Source organism: Martes martes (assembly GCF_963455335.1).
Source record: "Martes martes genome assembly, chromosome: 4".
In the NCBI taxonomy this organism is placed as follows: Eukaryota; Metazoa; Chordata; class Mammalia; order Carnivora; family Mustelidae; genus Martes; species Martes martes.
The window spans coordinates 75,101,498-75,119,082 of NC_137891.1; the positions used below are offsets into that span (position 1 = coordinate 75,101,498).

General features: G+C 41.3%; 1 protein-coding gene across 2 annotated transcripts in view; it reads right to left on the reverse strand.

Annotated features, from left to right (window-relative positions):
• The window catches only part of LYN (LYN proto-oncogene, Src family tyrosine kinase), a 118,788-nt gene that overhangs the window by 32,181 nt on the left and 69,022 nt on the right, over positions 1 to 17,585 (reverse strand). For both annotated transcript variants that reach the window (XM_080800660.1, XM_080800659.1), the window contains exons 9-10: positions 9,115 to 9,297; positions 6,816 to 6,892 (exon numbers count right to left, since the gene is read on the reverse strand). In XM_080800660.1, the coding sequence (XP_080656786.1) occupies positions 6,816 to 6,892; positions 9,115 to 9,297 (260 nt within the window). The remainder of the gene's footprint in view (positions 1 to 6,815; positions 6,893 to 9,114; positions 9,298 to 17,585) is intronic.

A 17,585-nucleotide genomic window follows, 5' to 3' on the forward strand; every position in this document is an offset into this window, starting at 1 on the left:
AGACTAGCAGGGCCAACCCTGGCTCTTAGGATCACCTCCTCCAGGAAGCCTACCTCTTCCTTCGACCTTGCCCCCTGGGTTCCATTCTGCTGCACGTGCTCTGAAAGCAGCCTGCGGTGCCCATCCCAGAAAGCCCTGTCCTATTCCTTGTGCAGTGATCTGCCAGGCTGCTCTCTCTACATGCTCATGGGTGAAAAAGGGGGAAGTGTCCCAAGAGGGTGAGGGGAACATGGGGAAAGCAAGCCAAGGGCTTCCAACAAAGATCAACTGGAATTCACACTCCGCAGCTCCTTTCAAAGTGCTCCCGTCTCCATTTTTAAATTGTGAGCAGCTGGTAATAAACTCTGCCCTCTTCTAAACTACTTCAATTTAATTCTGGCCTTGCAGGCTTCTGCGATGAGTCCCTAAAGAGGAAATTATTCTGTGACTTACAGTAGCACGGACCAGAAATTGCCACTCCTGGACAAAATATTTGAGCTAAGAGGAAGATCTGGCATGTAGACCAGAAGTACCATTTACATTAGCTTAACGCTTGTCACTGCTGCTAGAAAGTCTTCCAATCAAAATTGAAACAAGAGGGGCGCCTGGGTGGCTCAGTGGGTTAAAGCCTCTGCCTTCAGCTCAGATCATGATCCCAGGGTCCTGGGATAGAGCCCCACATTAGGCTTTCTTATCAGCAGGGATCCTGCTTCCCCCTCTCTCTCTGCCTGCCTCTCTGCCTACTTGTGATCTCTGTCTGTCAAATAAATAAATAAAATCTTAAAAAAAAAATTGAAACAAGAGTAACGTTGTCTGCCTTCCTTGCTATTTTGAACAACCAGTCATATAGTTCCTCCATGTAGAGCCACCAAACATCCCCACCCCCACCTAGCAAAGTGGGGAAAAAAGAGAGTTCTCGTTTTATACTATTTTTAAATGACAGTTTCCCATTCTTTCAACTTTTTCAGAAGGAAACTGCATACGGTCCAGTTTTGCAATTCTCACAGGACCTCTAGTTTCATTTGCCCACTTTGCAAGTTTTCTTTTTTTTCCCCCCCCAAAGATTCTTATTTATTTATTTGATACACACACACACACACACACAGAGAGAGAGAGAGAGAGAGAGAGTGAGAGGGAGAGAGAGAGAAAAGAAAGCACAAACGGAGCAGCAGGCAGAGGGAGAACAGGCTTCCCGCTGAGCAGGGAGTCTGATTCAGGGCTCATCCCAGGACTGGGATCATGACCTGAGACAAAGGCAGACACTTAAGTAACTAAGCCATCCCGGTGTCCCTTTGCAAGTTTTCACAGTCAAAGTTTAAGTCTCAGACATAAAACTCACAATGAAAAACAGATACAGAGCATTTGCAGGCCCCAGAATACTATATCCCTATGATACATTCATCGTCCTTTATGTACAGCCATGTCAAAATCTTACATCAATGTCATCTGAACACACCCCAAAATCATTCACTTCACTTTGGGCGATGCTTCACACAGATAATCTCAGTAGATTTTCTTAGTCGTGGAATTTTAGAGTTGGAGCATCAGGCTGTGGGAGACCTAACCTGTGCCTCTCATTTTAAAGATGAGGGCTGGGCCTATGAAATGACTGCCCCCAGGCAGAAGCAAGTTCCCCAACCCTCGGCTTAATGCCTTCCTCTCTATTCCCATCATCGTCAGCTCCATTTACAAAATAAGAGCAATATTTCTCCTATTCTGTGCAAAGAGTTAGCCACCAGCTCCATATTTTGTCTTGGGATTTACATTCTAAGCCATGGCTCCTTGGGAAGGCTTCCCGGGTGACAACCATGCCCCGTCAGCCAGCACAGAGTGATGCTTAGATTATTTTGTAGAATTAATGATCTCTTCCACACCGGCCTTCCCCCCTCCCCAAGGAGGCTTCTGCGCTAAAGAACCGGCAACGTGGGGGCTCAATGCGGAGTCACACAGGAGAATCCCAGGATAACAAAGGGAGACCAAATACGGAGTGGAAATGACATCCGGACTCCCGGATGCCGGGGGAACCAAGTCTGTGACCAGAGGCTTTCCCTTACCCCTGGATCTGATTCATTATCTCCACACAATTTTTCCTCCAGTTTAAGTAAATTAAATGGGATGATGCTATCAATCAGGGGTTGATTAATAAAGGTTTGGGAAATAAAGTAGTTGCTTCCTTGTATTTCGTGGGGGGAGAGGGTGAAGGGTAGCCATGAGCTGCAGAATGAGAACCTATCTTTTAGGTTCTTTATGAAGAGGAAAAATGAGCAGACACATTACCTGATGGTACTGGCAAATACTCTACAAACTTCTGCAGCAAATTCCCTCCAGACACTCATTTACCGGCAACAGATGGGTGGGTCCCAACCCAGAGTTACTGCAAGGGATTCCAGTCTATGTCTTGTTTTCTCAGTCAGCAGACACTATAATGAGCAGGTACTTAAAAAGCTCTGATGGCGAGCGGCCTTCCTTCTCAAAAAGGTTGAGATTTACACGGACAGAGATTTCCAACCTTCCTCAGTTTACCAAATTCCAACTTAAAATGTGTGTTAAATGTAATGTAGGAGGCAAATATAGTTGAGCATAATTACTATGTGAAAGAAAGATCTATGTTTGGCAACAGAGATTTTTGGGGGGTGGGGGAGGAGCTAGATACCCTTAATTCTGACAAGCAAAACCCATCAAGGGGTAAAAATGCGTTATCAGCACGGTGTCAGGTACAAAATGATCCTAGGAATTCCAACCTTGGAATGCAAGTGTGCAACAGTGCAGAGGAAAGAACAAGTTATCTGAAGTCAGAAGACCCGGGACCGAGTGCAGCAATTCCAGCAACTAGCTCTGTAAGCTTAGACAAACCCAAGGTCACCTCCTCATTTGTAAAATGTAGTAAATAAAGAAGTAAATGCTTTCAAAGTAGTCGGGCTCAAATCAGATAATGGACGGAGAAGTGCTTTATCAACTGGAAGGCGTTAAAGAAAGGGTACTTGTTATCACAATTGTAATAAAAACGGACTTTTCTGTTTCTACTGCAGTTTTACTCACACACAATTGCCCATTGCATTTCTGGTAACTCTTGCCCTTCAGCGATGTTGCCACCAAAGAGCAAGAAAACGTTTTGGTTCACTTGGCAGGAATTACAAGATGATTTCTCTGACCATCCATCTTGCAACTGTGAATTTCCCCCTTCTGTCCCCTCAGTTGTACAAGTCTATGATTCCACTTCCACTTCCCTTGAAGGGAATTCCCACAGATGTCAACCCCTGGCCTTTACAAGTTCATTTTTCTTGTCCTGCAGGAGGCAAAGGCTAGGAGGGAATTAGGCGGTCTCTCTGCTCTCAAAGTATTAGACTTCCTCCACAAAGGGGTAATTTTCTGATTTTAGCACAAAGAGCACAATATCGCTTCATCTCACACCAGAGGGAAAGGACTGGTAAAACTACTTTAGTTGGGATTTCTTCATCTCCACCAAATGCCCAGGAAGGTGAGTGAGCTGAGAGACAGGGTGCACAGAGTGAATTACACTTGGGCTCAGAAGAGTTTTTTAGGACTCATCCTGAGACAGGAAGTGATGAAATCAGCTCTCACATGAACTGAGAGGCTGTCATGTGCACTCACCCACTTCCTGTCTCGACTGGTGTAAGAGGAGGATGGTGAGGGGAAAGCAGAGCTTGGGGAAGTAGGTTGTGGGGAGAGGGAAGAAGAGGCTGGTGAGAGGCTGTGGGAAAAGTCCCAGTGCTGTCCCTTACCCCTGTTCCCTCATCCTTCTGGGGCTGAGATAAGTAAGCTGGTTTCTTTCTACTCTCCACCCCTTATTGTGAAAAGCAGCTGAGTTTAATTATATCCACTTGTGCTACTGAAAATGCTAACAGAAGAAAGTACAAACTACAGCCTGCTTATTGTTTAGTTTAGAGTTCAAGTGTGGACATTTACGAATCTTCTGCTTTACCCTATGTCCACTCTGAAGAGTCAAGCGGAAGAAGGTATAGAAAGGACGGATGATTCCAGTAGGCAGGCTCCAGGTTTCCCCTATCTCCCTGGGCCAACGTTATTAATATTTATTATTCTCATCTCATCCATTAGGGAGAAGTGATAGAGTTAATGGAGAGATAATTTCAGAGGAATGTTGGTAGTACTGTCACAAAGGGAACGGACAGTATCACAGTGGGAATGCGTGCCGGGTGTGGTCAACAGGAAGCCGATGTGTAAGGTACATGATTTCAGGCCTGCAGGCCCTACTCCTTCTTGCCAAGGTTCAGGCCCTGTTCTCGTGGTATCAATATCATACAAGAAAAGCCACAAGCAAATGAAGCAGATGGTAATCAAAGGTGGGGCAACATGGGGTCTCAAGAGGTCCACCTTGAGGGAAGGATTGGGGAAGAGTCTGGGTGAGATTTGCACCATGAACAAAGATGGATGCAAAAGGAGATTCTATTTGGTTGCAAAAAAAATTTTTGAATTTGTGAAGAACCACGTGCTTAGTGACATACTGGGTGATGCTGACCTGCCGACCCTCCCACTGTCACTTCACACCCCCTGCACTTTGGATGTCCCACCAGTTCTACCCAGTGGCCACTGCTGGGAAGGAGACCCTGGCAGGGAAACAAGAGCTTATCCAGCAGGAGCTGGATTTGGAACACTGGTTTGGTGGTGGCCTTGATTATCCCAGGCCCCTCCTGTCACTGGCAGAGGTGTGTGCTCAGCCCCACCACAATTGACAGGGGAGTCAACTGAAGCCACCTGGAACCTACAATTTGAAAGTCATGGTCAATGCCAGGCTCTGGGATAATCTTCCTGGCAAAAGCAACTTTTTTCCCCAACTCATTTGTAAGTTAGACAAAGCTACCTTTTTTAGCAACAGTAAAAGTAGAAAGTTAAAGAATAGATACAGAGACCCCAAGTTGGACCTTAAAAACTTGGACTATGTCAAGATAAGTCTTTATGAGGTAAGCCACGCAAAATCAAATAAAAAATACCCATGTGACAAATTAAAGTCCTTCTCCAGGTATGGTACACACCCCGATCAGCATAATTTCCATATAACCGTACACCCTATACAACCCTACAGAACTGCAGGCACACACAGATCCAACCCTCTGCTGCACTTGAACTAGGACCACTCAGGCTTCCAGGCCACATGGCCCACTTTTCCATTTTTCTATCAGCCCTCTCCCCTTTCTGAGAAGTGGATATAACCAACCTTCACTACATTCCTCAAGTGTCTCATCCATGGGGGATGCCTAACTTGCTGCCCCAATCAAGGGCCTTCTTGATCAATGTCAAGTGTGACAATTTCTGCTTTCTCCATTTCAGACCCCCTATCTACATAGGATCTAGCGCTGCATCCATCCAAGTAATCATCCTCTTACTATAGATCAGTGGTTTTCAAACTATGGTCTTGGAACCCTTGGAGTCTACAGATCTTCTCAGGGGCCAGTGTAGAGAGTTTGAGTAAAGTCAGGGCTGTTGGACTCTTTCCCTTCCCCCAGTTCTACCATAGCAATCTTGCTTCATTCCACATTAGATGTTGGGGTTCCAGACCACCTCTGAATTACTTACTCAGATAAGGAACCTCTGAAAGCTTGCCAGGTTTGGGTAGATGAGATGGGGGCTGAGCTGGGTGACTTCATCACACACCTTTACCAGAATGATAACGGTGGGGACTGTCATCCCCAAGAGTCCCTCAGCTTCCACCAAGAGGCTCTGAAATGCTCGTGTCCATGCCAGTCTGTGATCAGATTAGACCCCCAACAACATATCCTAAAAATAAGAATTACCATTCCAATATTTGATGTGTGAATAAACGGACTTCCTAAGTGGTTATGGCTATCGAGTCAGAGCCACGAGCCACGACACACGCCAGTTTTCGGACATTGAACCCCAACTTAGCCCACAATACTCTACTGTAGAATATGTGTTCTGATCCTCTCTTTCTTGAAGTACTTTACCCGCATACTAATTCTTTCCTTTGATCTCATCTTCCCAAGAAGGCCTTATCAATTTCCCAACTTAAAGAGGGTCTGAGGGAAGAAATGGGAGTAAGAAATGAAGATCATAAAGGCAACCCTTCTCTGGAACTTCTGGAAATCTCTTGGGCAACTTCAGGCTTCCCAATATGAACTACCCATGGCCATTATCGAGAAACAAAACAAGCAAATTACTGAAAATGACTAACAGATACAATTAGACTATTAATATTCAGTAGCTGGCATCATTCAAACACACATTTCCTTGACACACCAGGTAAAATGCTGGGTTTCTGGGTAATTTCCCTCTGCTCTTATATGCACTTCAGGAAATGTGTGATTCCAAACAAAACAAACTTGCAACTTCTAGGCTAGTACTAGAAATATTTAAATGGATATTTCTTAGAACCCAAAAGACGTATCCAGCAAGAAGAATAAGGAAAAGAATATAGTTCCTCTGTTTTCAAGAATACTAAGGACTTAAAAGCACCTGTACCTTAGGTTAGTAACTTACTACTGCGTGCGCATCACTTAGAATGTGCTGTGCTAAGACCGATGGAGACTCCGCCTCCAAAAAGCAGCAACAAGTGACCCCTTCCCTCGCACTGTCTCTCTAGCTGGTGCAGGCATGAATATAAGAGGCTGCCTTGTTTTAGGGAAGGTGACACCCAAGCCAGAGCCGGACACATGCACACACACGTGCGTTCAGTGTGAAACATCCATCATTCTCTCCAAGGAAGTGCACTTTGCAAGGCCTTTTTCTGGGAACCACTATTGGGAAACATTCAGCACAAATGCCTTCTCCCTGGAACATCGTGACTCGGAAGCGGGGAGTCTCCGTGAACTTACATGCACCCTGGATTTTTAATACTTCACCTGGGCAGAAAAGTCAATTAGCTTGGGAAGCAGCACCTTGCCCCCTTCGTCACTCTTCAGGAAATCCAGCAAACTGCCTGTTGATAGAGGAGGGACCAGTGAGTGCAGTTCAAACACACAAGACCAAAATCTGAACAAAAGTCAAAAAGGGGGGCGCCTGGGTGGCTCAGTGGGTTAAAGCCTCTGCCTTCAGCTCAGGTCATGATCCTGGGGTCCTGGGATCGAGCCCCACATCGGGCTCTCTGCTCCGCAGGGAACCTGCTTCCTCCTTTCTCTCTGCCTGCCTCTCTGCCTACTTGTGATCTCTGTCTGTCAAATAGATAAATAAAATCCTTAAAAAAAAAAAAGTCAAAAAGGATCATGACTATTAGTGAGGGAGCACACACAGTGATTGCCTTTGCGATTCTGTGTGGCCATAGTGCCTTTTCCTGAAGTTGGTCAAATCCAGGCCCCTCTAACCTGTTACCTTTGACCTGATGTGAAATGTAGCATGTGGGCCAGGTAAGAAAGGGTGACAGGGGGTGGGGGGGGGCAGTGTTTCTCTAGCTCTGCATTTCAGGGCACTTTGCACCTGCTACCACAATCCACCTAGAGCAGCTGTCTGATCTTCAGAGCTGCCCAGAGACAGAAACCAGCAGGTTCTCCCAAGGGGCCTGCCTGGAGCAGCACTGGGCGAGGCTCTCTCCTATCTGTGTCCAGCCGAAGCACAGAAGCCAGCGCCTGTGACAGGGGCTCAATGACTAGCCGGTGAACATACTGTGCTTTGTACCTAAAAGAAAGTGTGTCGATAAACCCTCCTACTTCCTACGGCTTCATCGCTAAAACAAGCCCTGTTTTTTCTCCTAGAACTTAAAGTGTCAACCTTGGACAAGTTGCTTACCCATTAACGCCTTAGTCCCTGTAAAGAGGGCATGTCCTACCAGCTATTGTCAGAGGTCTTGTGAGGACAGGTTTAAAAAGCACATGCCACGGTGCCTGGCGAGCAATTAAGTACTCAGTAAACGTTCTGCTACTTCATCCTCAACACAGAACAATGGCACTTAGCTCTGAGACTGCTAAAGATTAAGGGAGATCACTCAAGGAACACATCAAGAACACTCTGGTATACAGTAAGTACTCAGTAAAGGCTAAGTGATGTTATGAGGAGAAATTCGTATTTACATTTATGATTCAAATACTTCCAGCCGCTTAATTCAACAAGTACTTACTGAACCACAAACTTCAGTTTCTGGGTTATGGCAACCTAAACCACAGGGGTAGTTTTTTGTTTGTTTTTAAACAACATCCTTTTTTTGGAAGTACTTTCAGTGACTGATACTCTGAAATATTTACATATATTAAATAAGAAAACGTTATATTCATCTTTCTAATCTACTCAGTGGAGACATCACACTATGATCTCCATGATGCAGGATTCTTAATTCGGTACTATTGTTTATGGTTTTTTTTCTTTTCTTCCTTCATTCCTTCTAAAGAATTTTAAAGAACCATTTAGTGGTTTGGTAGTATGTCTAACTGATCTGGAGGAAGAAGGGTAGTAATTCACACCCTCTTATCTGAAGGTAGTATCAGCCAGAGAAAACATGGTTGCTGGACACCTCTTGGTCAGTGATTCTGATTACAGAGGAATATAACCTCCAACAGTTTCAAAAATGTTCCCCTTTTAAATTGATACCCTGAACACATAGATAATATTAGAGAGGAAAATGAATGCATTTTAGGATCCTGAGAACTCCCGTTTTAAAGATATAACAAAAATATTCTTATTTGAGATATGTATTTTTGGACAAATATTTATTAGGGGGCTTTTACATTTTGCATGCAATTCTTATGGCTAATATGACTAAGAAGACAAATGCAGAGAATATGGAAAGATCATGTATTATTTCTATAATACAGATTAACATTTATACTATTTCTGGTGAGGTGGTTTATGAAAATGCTTTGTTTCCCCATGTTCTGATTTTTCACTAGTGAGCATGCTGTTTTGGCATTAAAATTATTGGAATATTCTGTGAACATTTAAACTTTTTACTGTGGGACACTAGAGTGGCTAGGTCCATTAAGCATTTGCTTTTGGCTCCGGTCAGGATCCCAGGGTCCTGGGATCGAGGCCCATATGGGGCTCTCTGCTTAGTGGGGAGTCTGCTTCTCCCTCTACTCCTCCCCCCACCCCCTGTTTGTGATCTCTCTCCCTCTCTCAAATAAATAAAGATCTTTAAAAAAATTTAAAAAACAAACTTTTTACTTTTGGAGCCTGAAGCCTTTCGAAAGCCCTGGATTTGGGGGATGCACTCACCCTTGGCCATGTACTCGGTGATGATGTAGATAGGCTCTTCTCTGGTAACCACGGCATAGAGCCTCACCAGCTTGTCATGCTGAAGGGTTTTCATGAGGTTGGCTTCCTCCAGGAATGCTTGCACAGACATAGTGCCTGGTTTCAGGGTTTTCACAGCCACTTTTGTACTATTGTTATAGTAACCTAGCAAGACAGCAGAAGAGAGGGCATGTTTGATCCAACTGAAAACCAAAAAGTTCATGCAGGGTTAAAAGGAAATTTATATAGAGAAAAAATTGACACAAAACTCTAGACAGTGCTAACATGAGGGGAGGCCAAGTCAAGGGTGTATGAGAATTCTCTGTACCATCTTTACAAAAAAATCTAAAATTACTGCAAAATTAACAAGGTTTCATAAAGCATTATTTTGGAAAAATAAAACCCCACAAGCTTCTGTAAGCAATCCATCATGGGGACAAAGAATGAATAAAATGTTCTTTATCCAAGAACAAAAAAAAATGCATAGCACAGTTCTCTTACACACACGCACACGCACACACACACTCACAGGTCTGGAAGAAAACACTAAAATATGCCATGTGCCGTCCATCTCCAATGGCTCAATTAGAGTGACGTCATTTGTGTTCACGATACTTTTAACTACCAGATTTTCTACAATGAATATGTATTATTTTTGTAATCAGGAAAAAAAAGGTTTGCATTTTAAGAAATTGTATATACTAGAGTCAAATAAGCGTTTCCCCAAGCTTCCCAAGAGAACTGGACTTGGGTGACTCTCCATGTGCAAAGGCTTCTGTACCAAAATGTCTGGGACCCACGCCTGCCACCTCCTCCCATGCTCAGAAGCAGTGAGTCCTGCAGTAAAGAAACCTGTCAGACCTGGCTAACCTCAGCGCTTCCCACACCTTCTTGACCACAGGACACTCTGTCATGTACCTTTTCACACCCTGCGAAATGCACTTTGGGAAATACTAACTCCTACATATAGTTTCCCCAAGGTCCCTTTTTCTGGAACCTGTCCCAATGGTGTGCTTAATTCTGAGCCTCATTTTCTCCTGGGGCCCCTTCTTCTCAGTGGTTTGACAAAGCAGAAATAGAGATAATCACGTTCCCCTTTCCTTTCCTCTCTTTCTGTACTTCTCTTGGAAGCGCAAGAAAAAGGTGAGGGGGGAGTGGCAGCATGCTCCCTGCGGGTTACTCTACCCCTATTACAGTTTTTGTTTTGTTTTGTTTTGTTTACCTTGCCCTATGAAATGGTGATGTCTAGGGTCTAGTGTCTGGTCTCTTTGTTAGATCATATAACTATCTGTGTCTGTACAGAACACACAGATGACTGGAAGCGTGTTCAATAAAACATCAACAATGATGAGGATCTCTGGGTGGCAGAATTTGGAGTGACTTTTACTTTCTTTTGTTCTGTACCATTTTGATTCATTTTCTGAAAGAGTATGTATCTTTCTTTACAAAGGGAATTTTTTTAAGGAAATTAAATTTAAATTAAATTAAATTTCCACACTTCCAAATGTGTCAGAAAAAGTATTAGTTTACAGCTAACAGTTGACCATACTTACTAACTTTTCTTCTGATCATTGATACTTATTACTCTGTTAAAACTTTTCCCTTGGTATCTCACTTCGATTCGTACTCAATAGTAGCTTATAGTGTTGTACAGGAAAATGAAAAAACGTAGTATGCAAAGTGAAATAAGTGTTAGAATTATGGATAAACCAGTAATAGAAAGCTGACAAAATAGAAAACTGTACAATTATTTTCAAAAGCCACAACCTATAAAAAATAATGGAATCCTAAATCTATTAAATTGATTTTCCATTTAAATGCATAATTACACACAATATGATCTTTCTTACAGCTCTTAAGTGTAAATTTAGAGTAAATGCCACCAATAAAAGTCCTTTAACATTGCATTTGAACCAAGAAAAGTCATTATCTCAAAACGACAATAAGATTCACCTCACACTTGTCAGAATGGCTAAAATAAAAAAGAAAAAACATAAAGCGTTGGCCAGGAAGTGGGAAAAAGGGAACACTATTGCATAGCTGGTAGGAATGCAAACTGGTGTAACCATTGTGGAAAACGGTATGGGGGTTCCTCGAAAAAAAAAAAAATTAAAAATGAAACTACCCCATGATCTAGGAATCACACTACTGGGTATCTACCCCTAAAATATAAAAACACGAATTCAATGGAAAACATGCACCCCTATGTCCATAGTAGCATTATTTAAACAGCCAAACAATGGAAGCAGCCCAAGTGTCCATTGATAGATTAATGGATAAAGAAGATATGAGATAAATAATATGCGTGTTTGTGTGTGTGTGTGTGTGTGTGTGTGTGTATGTGCACAATGGAATACTATTCAGTCATAAAAAAGAATGCAGTCTTGCCATCTGCAACAACATGGATGGAGCTAGAGGGTATAAGGCTAACTAAACTAAGTCAGAGATAGACAAATAGCATATGATTTCACTCATATGTGGAATTTAGGAAACAAAACAAACAAGCAAAGAAAAAAAAGAGAGACAAACCAAGAAACAGACTCTTAACCATTGAGAACAAACTGAGGGTTACCAGAGGGGAGAGGGATGGTGGAAAGGGTGAAATAGGTGATGGGGAATTAAGAGCACACTCATCTTAAAAAAATTAAAAATTAAAAAAATTAAAATAAAAAAGATTCATTATAAATTTGTGTAAAGGTTTATACACAGGTATTCAGTTACAGGAATAAATCTAATAAATGAATTTAGGAAGTCAGAGGATACAAAGTTAATAAACAGAAATCTGTTGTACCTCTATATACTAATAGTGAAGTAGCAGAAAGAGTAATTAAGAAAACAGTCCCGTTTATAATTGTACCAAAAAGAATAAAATATCTAGGAATAAGTTTAACCAAGGAGGTAAAAGACCTATACTCTGAATACTATAAAACACTGATGAAAGAAATTAAAGATGATATAAACCAACCGAAAGAGACATCGGGCTCATGGATTAGAAGAATTAATATTGTTAAAATGAACTTACTATGCAAAGCAATCTACAGATTCAGTGTAATCTCAATCAAAATGCCAACAGCATTTTTTACAGAACTAGAACAAATAACCTGAAAATTTGTATGGAGCCACAAAAGACCCTGAATAGCCAAAGCAATCCTGAGAAAGAACAAAGCTAGAGGCATCACAATCCCAGGTTTCAAGGAATAGTACGAAGTTATAGTAATCAAAACAGTATGGTACTGACACAAAAACAGACATACACATCAACAGAACAGAATAGAGAGGCCAGAAATAAACTCATACTTGTATGGTCAATTAATCTATAACAAAGAAGGCAAGAATATATACAATGGGGAAAAGACAGTTTTTATAATAAATGGAGTTAGGAGAATTGAACAGCTACATGCAAAACAATGAAACTGGACTACTTTCTTATACCATACACAAAAATAAACTCAAAATGGATTAAAGACTTACATATAAGACCTAAAACTATAAAACTCCTAAAAGAAAACATGGCCAGTAAACACTTGGGCATTGGCCTTCACAACTTATTTATAAATATGTCTCCTCAGGAAAGGAAAACAAAAGCAAAACTAATCTACTGGGACTACATCAAAGCAAACAGCTTTTGCGTAGCAAAGGAAACCATCAACAAAATGAAAAGACAACCTACTCAGTGGGAGAAGATACTTGCAAGTGATATATCCAGTAAGGGGTTAATATTCAAATATATAAGGAACTTCTATAACTCAACACCAGAAAAACCAAATAATCTGATTAAAAATGGATAGGGGACCTGAACAGACATTTCTCCAAAGAAGACTTACAGACATATGAAAAGATGCTCAACATCACTAATTATCAGGAAAATGCAAATCAAAACTACAGTGAGATCTCACTTCACATCTGTCAGAATGGCTAGTATCAAAAAGACAAGAAACAGTAAGTGTTGGTAAGGATGTGGAGAAAAAGCAACCCTCATGCACTGTTGGTAGGGATGTAAATTTGTGCAGCCACTGTGGAAAACAGTATGGAGGTTCCTCAAAAAATTAAAAACAGAAATACCATACGATCCAGTAGTTCCACTTTTGGGTATTTACCCATAGAAAATGAAACACTAATTCTAAAAAATAAATGCACACCTATGTTTTTTCAGCACTATTTACAATAGCCAAGATATGGAAGCAACCTAAGTGTCCACCAGTAGATGAACAGATAAGGAAGTGGTAGACACACGTACACACACACATGTACACACACACAGGAATTTACTCAGCCATAAAAAAGATGAGATCTTGCCATCACCAACAGCATGAATGAACCTAGAGAGCATTATGCTAAGTGAAATACGTCAGACAAAGAAAGACAAATACTGTATGATTTCACTTAGTTGTGGAATCTAAAAAAACAAAACAAATGAACAAACAACAACAACAACAACAAACAGACTCAACAGAGAACAAACTGATGGTTGCCAGAGGGGAAGCGGGTGTGAGGAAGGGCAAAGTAAGTGTAGAGAATAAAGAGATACAACGTCCAGTTACAAAATAAGTAAGTCACAGAGATGAAAAAGAAAGCATAGGGAATATCGTCAATAATACTGTAATTACATTCCTTGGTGACAGATGGTGACTGCACTTACCAGGGTGAGCAGTGAGTAATACACAGAATGGTCAAATCACTATTTTGTGCATCCGAAAGCAATATAACATTGTGTGCCAACTATCCTCCAATAACAGATACAAGATATAAATTACATAAAATGCAAAAAAAAAAAAAAAGGTTTATACAGTTACATGATTGTACCAGTGGCAAAACAGCAAGAAAATACATTCTTTGACACATGTATATGACAAAGCACTAGTGTCCAGAATATATAAAGAATTCCTATAAATCAATAAGAAAAATTGAAAAATAGGCAAAGACTTGCATAGACATTTTTAAAAGAAGTCCACTGGGTGATGGACCTGAAGTAGGGCAAGTGATGTAAAGGACACTGCGTGTTATATAAGTCTGATGAATCATGAACTCTACCTCTGCAACTAACAATACAGTATACGTTAATTAATTGAATTTAAATTAAAAAAAAAAGAAGTCCCAATGGCTAAGAAACATGTAAAAAGAACTCAATCTTATTAGTAATCAGAGACATGCAAACAAAGCCATAGGAAGACACACCACCACCCAGATCAACCACTGACAATGTAAGTGCTGGTGAGCACATGATCCTAGCGGGGAAACTGGGACAGCTCCCCAAGCTCTGAACACCAGTGAAATTTAGCTGTTAAGCTTTTATCTTTACCAACATTCCCAGGGGCTCATGACGGATGTTGACAGAGCAGCCTTCTTTCAAGTGCAATTACCTTGAGTGACCAAACACACACACACACACACCCCAAGGGCTGTGCTGACCTGCGGCCCACCTCCTTCTAGATACAATTCTGTTGATCAGGAAATGGAACACTGAGATCTCTTGAACATTTTGCTGGGACAAGCACTTTGGAAACAGAGTTGGCAGTATTTAGGAGAGCTGAAGATTCATACTCCCATGATCCAGCAAACGGACTCCTGGCCACCCTAGAGAAAACCACGTACCCTCGCACCAGTACGAAAATGTTCCTGGCAGAATTGTTCATAGAGGTTTGAAACTGGGAACATGTCCAGTTCCATCAATAAACAGTGAAATCAATGGATAAGCCGTCGTACCATGTACATACAGATATAACATAGCCCTACAGAGCAAAGAAGGTAAATGAACTGTAGCGACACCCCAAAAACATGGATGAATCTCATAAGGATAATGCTGAACATAAGAGGCACGATTAATACAAGAGTCCATTTGGTAGGATTCATTCACATAAAGTTTAAAAACAGGCAAAACTAAACTACATTGCTTGGGGATGCACACCCCCACATACAAAAGTAGCAGAAGTGTAAAGAAAAGGAAATTACCACAAAAGTCAGAATGGCTGCTGCCTTTGGGGGACGGTGAGGTTGGGGTTGGGAAGGGATAAGTGGGGTCTTTTGGGTGCTGGCAAGTTTCCAGTACGTGATCTCAGTCAGTATCTACCGCACCAGTTTTCCTTTTGTGATTATTTGTGATATTGAATATTTGTGTTGTATATACTTTCCAGTCTACTTGTTATATTACACAGCAATAAAAGCGAAAGAAACAAAACTGTTCTCTCTCTCTCTCTGTCATCAAACAATGGAATTCACCAAGACTTTTGCATCATATAAAATTATGAGTAAAGGATAAAGGAAAAAATGCATTCTAAGGGTAGGGGAAAAGTTATCAGGAAACAGCACTGCTGCTAAAGATATTAAAAGTGCTGATAAGGAGTTTGAGATGAACAGTGACTAAAACAGCTGTGTCGAGCAGAGCTCAAGAATGGCAACAGCTCCCCTTTACTGGTGTCTTGGGACTGTGGGATTTAAACAACAGGGCAGGTTTCCAACTTGTACTAAAGGTATGATTTTTATTTGGCACTACGGATCGAGTTGTACTTTACCAAGATATTCTCCAGTAGGGTGTAGGTTCAATTAACCTAGTCATGGAGATTTGGGTTGGCATTAGAGATTGCAGATTATTATTATTTTAAAATCATTTGAAACTAAAGAATATCTTGAAGAGTGCCACTTTGGCACAGTTGAAGAAAGTTGGGGTGACAATTTGAGAAAGCTCTCAAATTTTGGGGGGTGACTAATTTGCTAAAGAGCACCTAAGTACCACAAAATGTTAGTTGGCTTTTAAAAAAGATGCATAGGGTTGATTTTGCAAGTTGGCTGGTGATTAATTTCAACGTAGTTGGTTCAAATGACAATATATCAAGCAAAACTCAATTGAAAACAAGTTCCCTTTCTTCTATAAAGTCTCTTCATAGACCAAGTGGTAACAGGAAACATCATCCTTGGCTTCACTGACCAGTCAGTTCCCTTGGAATCCAATAATCCACAGGGGGAGAAAACGTGTCACCAAGCCAGATGTCAAGAGGATCACACGAACGAGAGGAAACAGCTTGAGGGAGAAACTCCTTTCTTTTATCCCCACCCCTCCTCCCCCAGAACAGGTCACTTCCTAGTATTTTTCACTGCATTTCAGACCAAAAAAATCTGGATCATAAATCTGACTGGTGGTCTATGAACCATTCCTCAAGCTTCACAAAAACATTAATTTACTTGGTTAACAGGAATATCACTTTTAATTTGTTCTTCTTTTTCTATCATTGAGAAAAACTAGCCTGCCCACCTCTTGAGAAATAAAACAGAGAAATAAAAAGAGAAATAAAAACAAAATTCAGGCAGCTCTAAATGGCAGACTTTGCTATTATACCAGCCCTCACACAGCTGGACTGAGACACACAGACACGCCTAGAAGAGGGGGCATCTTTGACCTCTCATGCATAATATAATGTCACCAATCATTATTCTTTTGGTTTTATTCCCAGTATTCTTCTGCTAAATGCACTCAACATATTGACGTTATTTCAAGAGCTAAGGAAGAGCTCCCTGACAGCCAAATTCCCAGAACCATATCTACAAAAGTGCCCAGATCAAAATTTCTATTTTGTTCTATTCTTCCTTTTCCTTTCTTCCTTCTTTCCTTCCTTCCTGCCCCACCCTGTTACTACCTCCTCTTCCTTCCTTTCTTTAATACAAGACTAGAAAGAGAAAAGCACAATTAAAAAATAATCGTCAATGTCAGTATCCTGGCTATGATATCATACTGCAGTTTTGCAAGATGTTAGTACTGGGGAAACTGGATAAAGGTTACAAGGGATCTTTCTGTATCATATATATATATATATATATATATATAATATATATATGAAAGCTTTGTTGAAATATAATCCATATACCATACCATTGGCCCGTTTAAATTATATAATTCATTGGCTTCCATATATTCAGAGTTGTGAGCCCAAGAGCGCAATTATTGAAACATTTGCATCACCCCCAAAAGAAACCCCATATCCACTGACAGTCACACCCCCATCCTTCCAGCCTCTCACTTGAGGCAACCACTCATTTCCTTTGTCTTTACAGATTTGCCTATTCACAACATTTCACATACACGAAATCACACACAATATGTGGTTCTCTATGTCTGTTTGGCCTCTGTTATTCAACATAGTGTTTTCAAGGGTTATCCACATTGTAGCATGTGTCAGTACTTTATTTCTTTTTATTGCTGAATAATATTCCATGGTGTGGATACATCACATTTTGTCTATCCATTCAACTGATGGACATGTGGGTTGTTTACATTCTTTTTTTTTTTTTTAAGATTTTATTTACTTGACAGACAGAGATCACAAGTAGGCAGAGAGGCAGGCAGGGGGTTAAGGTGGGGAACAGGCACCCTGCTGAGCAGGGACCCCCCCCCCACCCCTCCAATGTAGGGCTCGATCCCAGGGATCAGGACCTGAGCCGAAGGCAGAGGCTTAACCCACTGA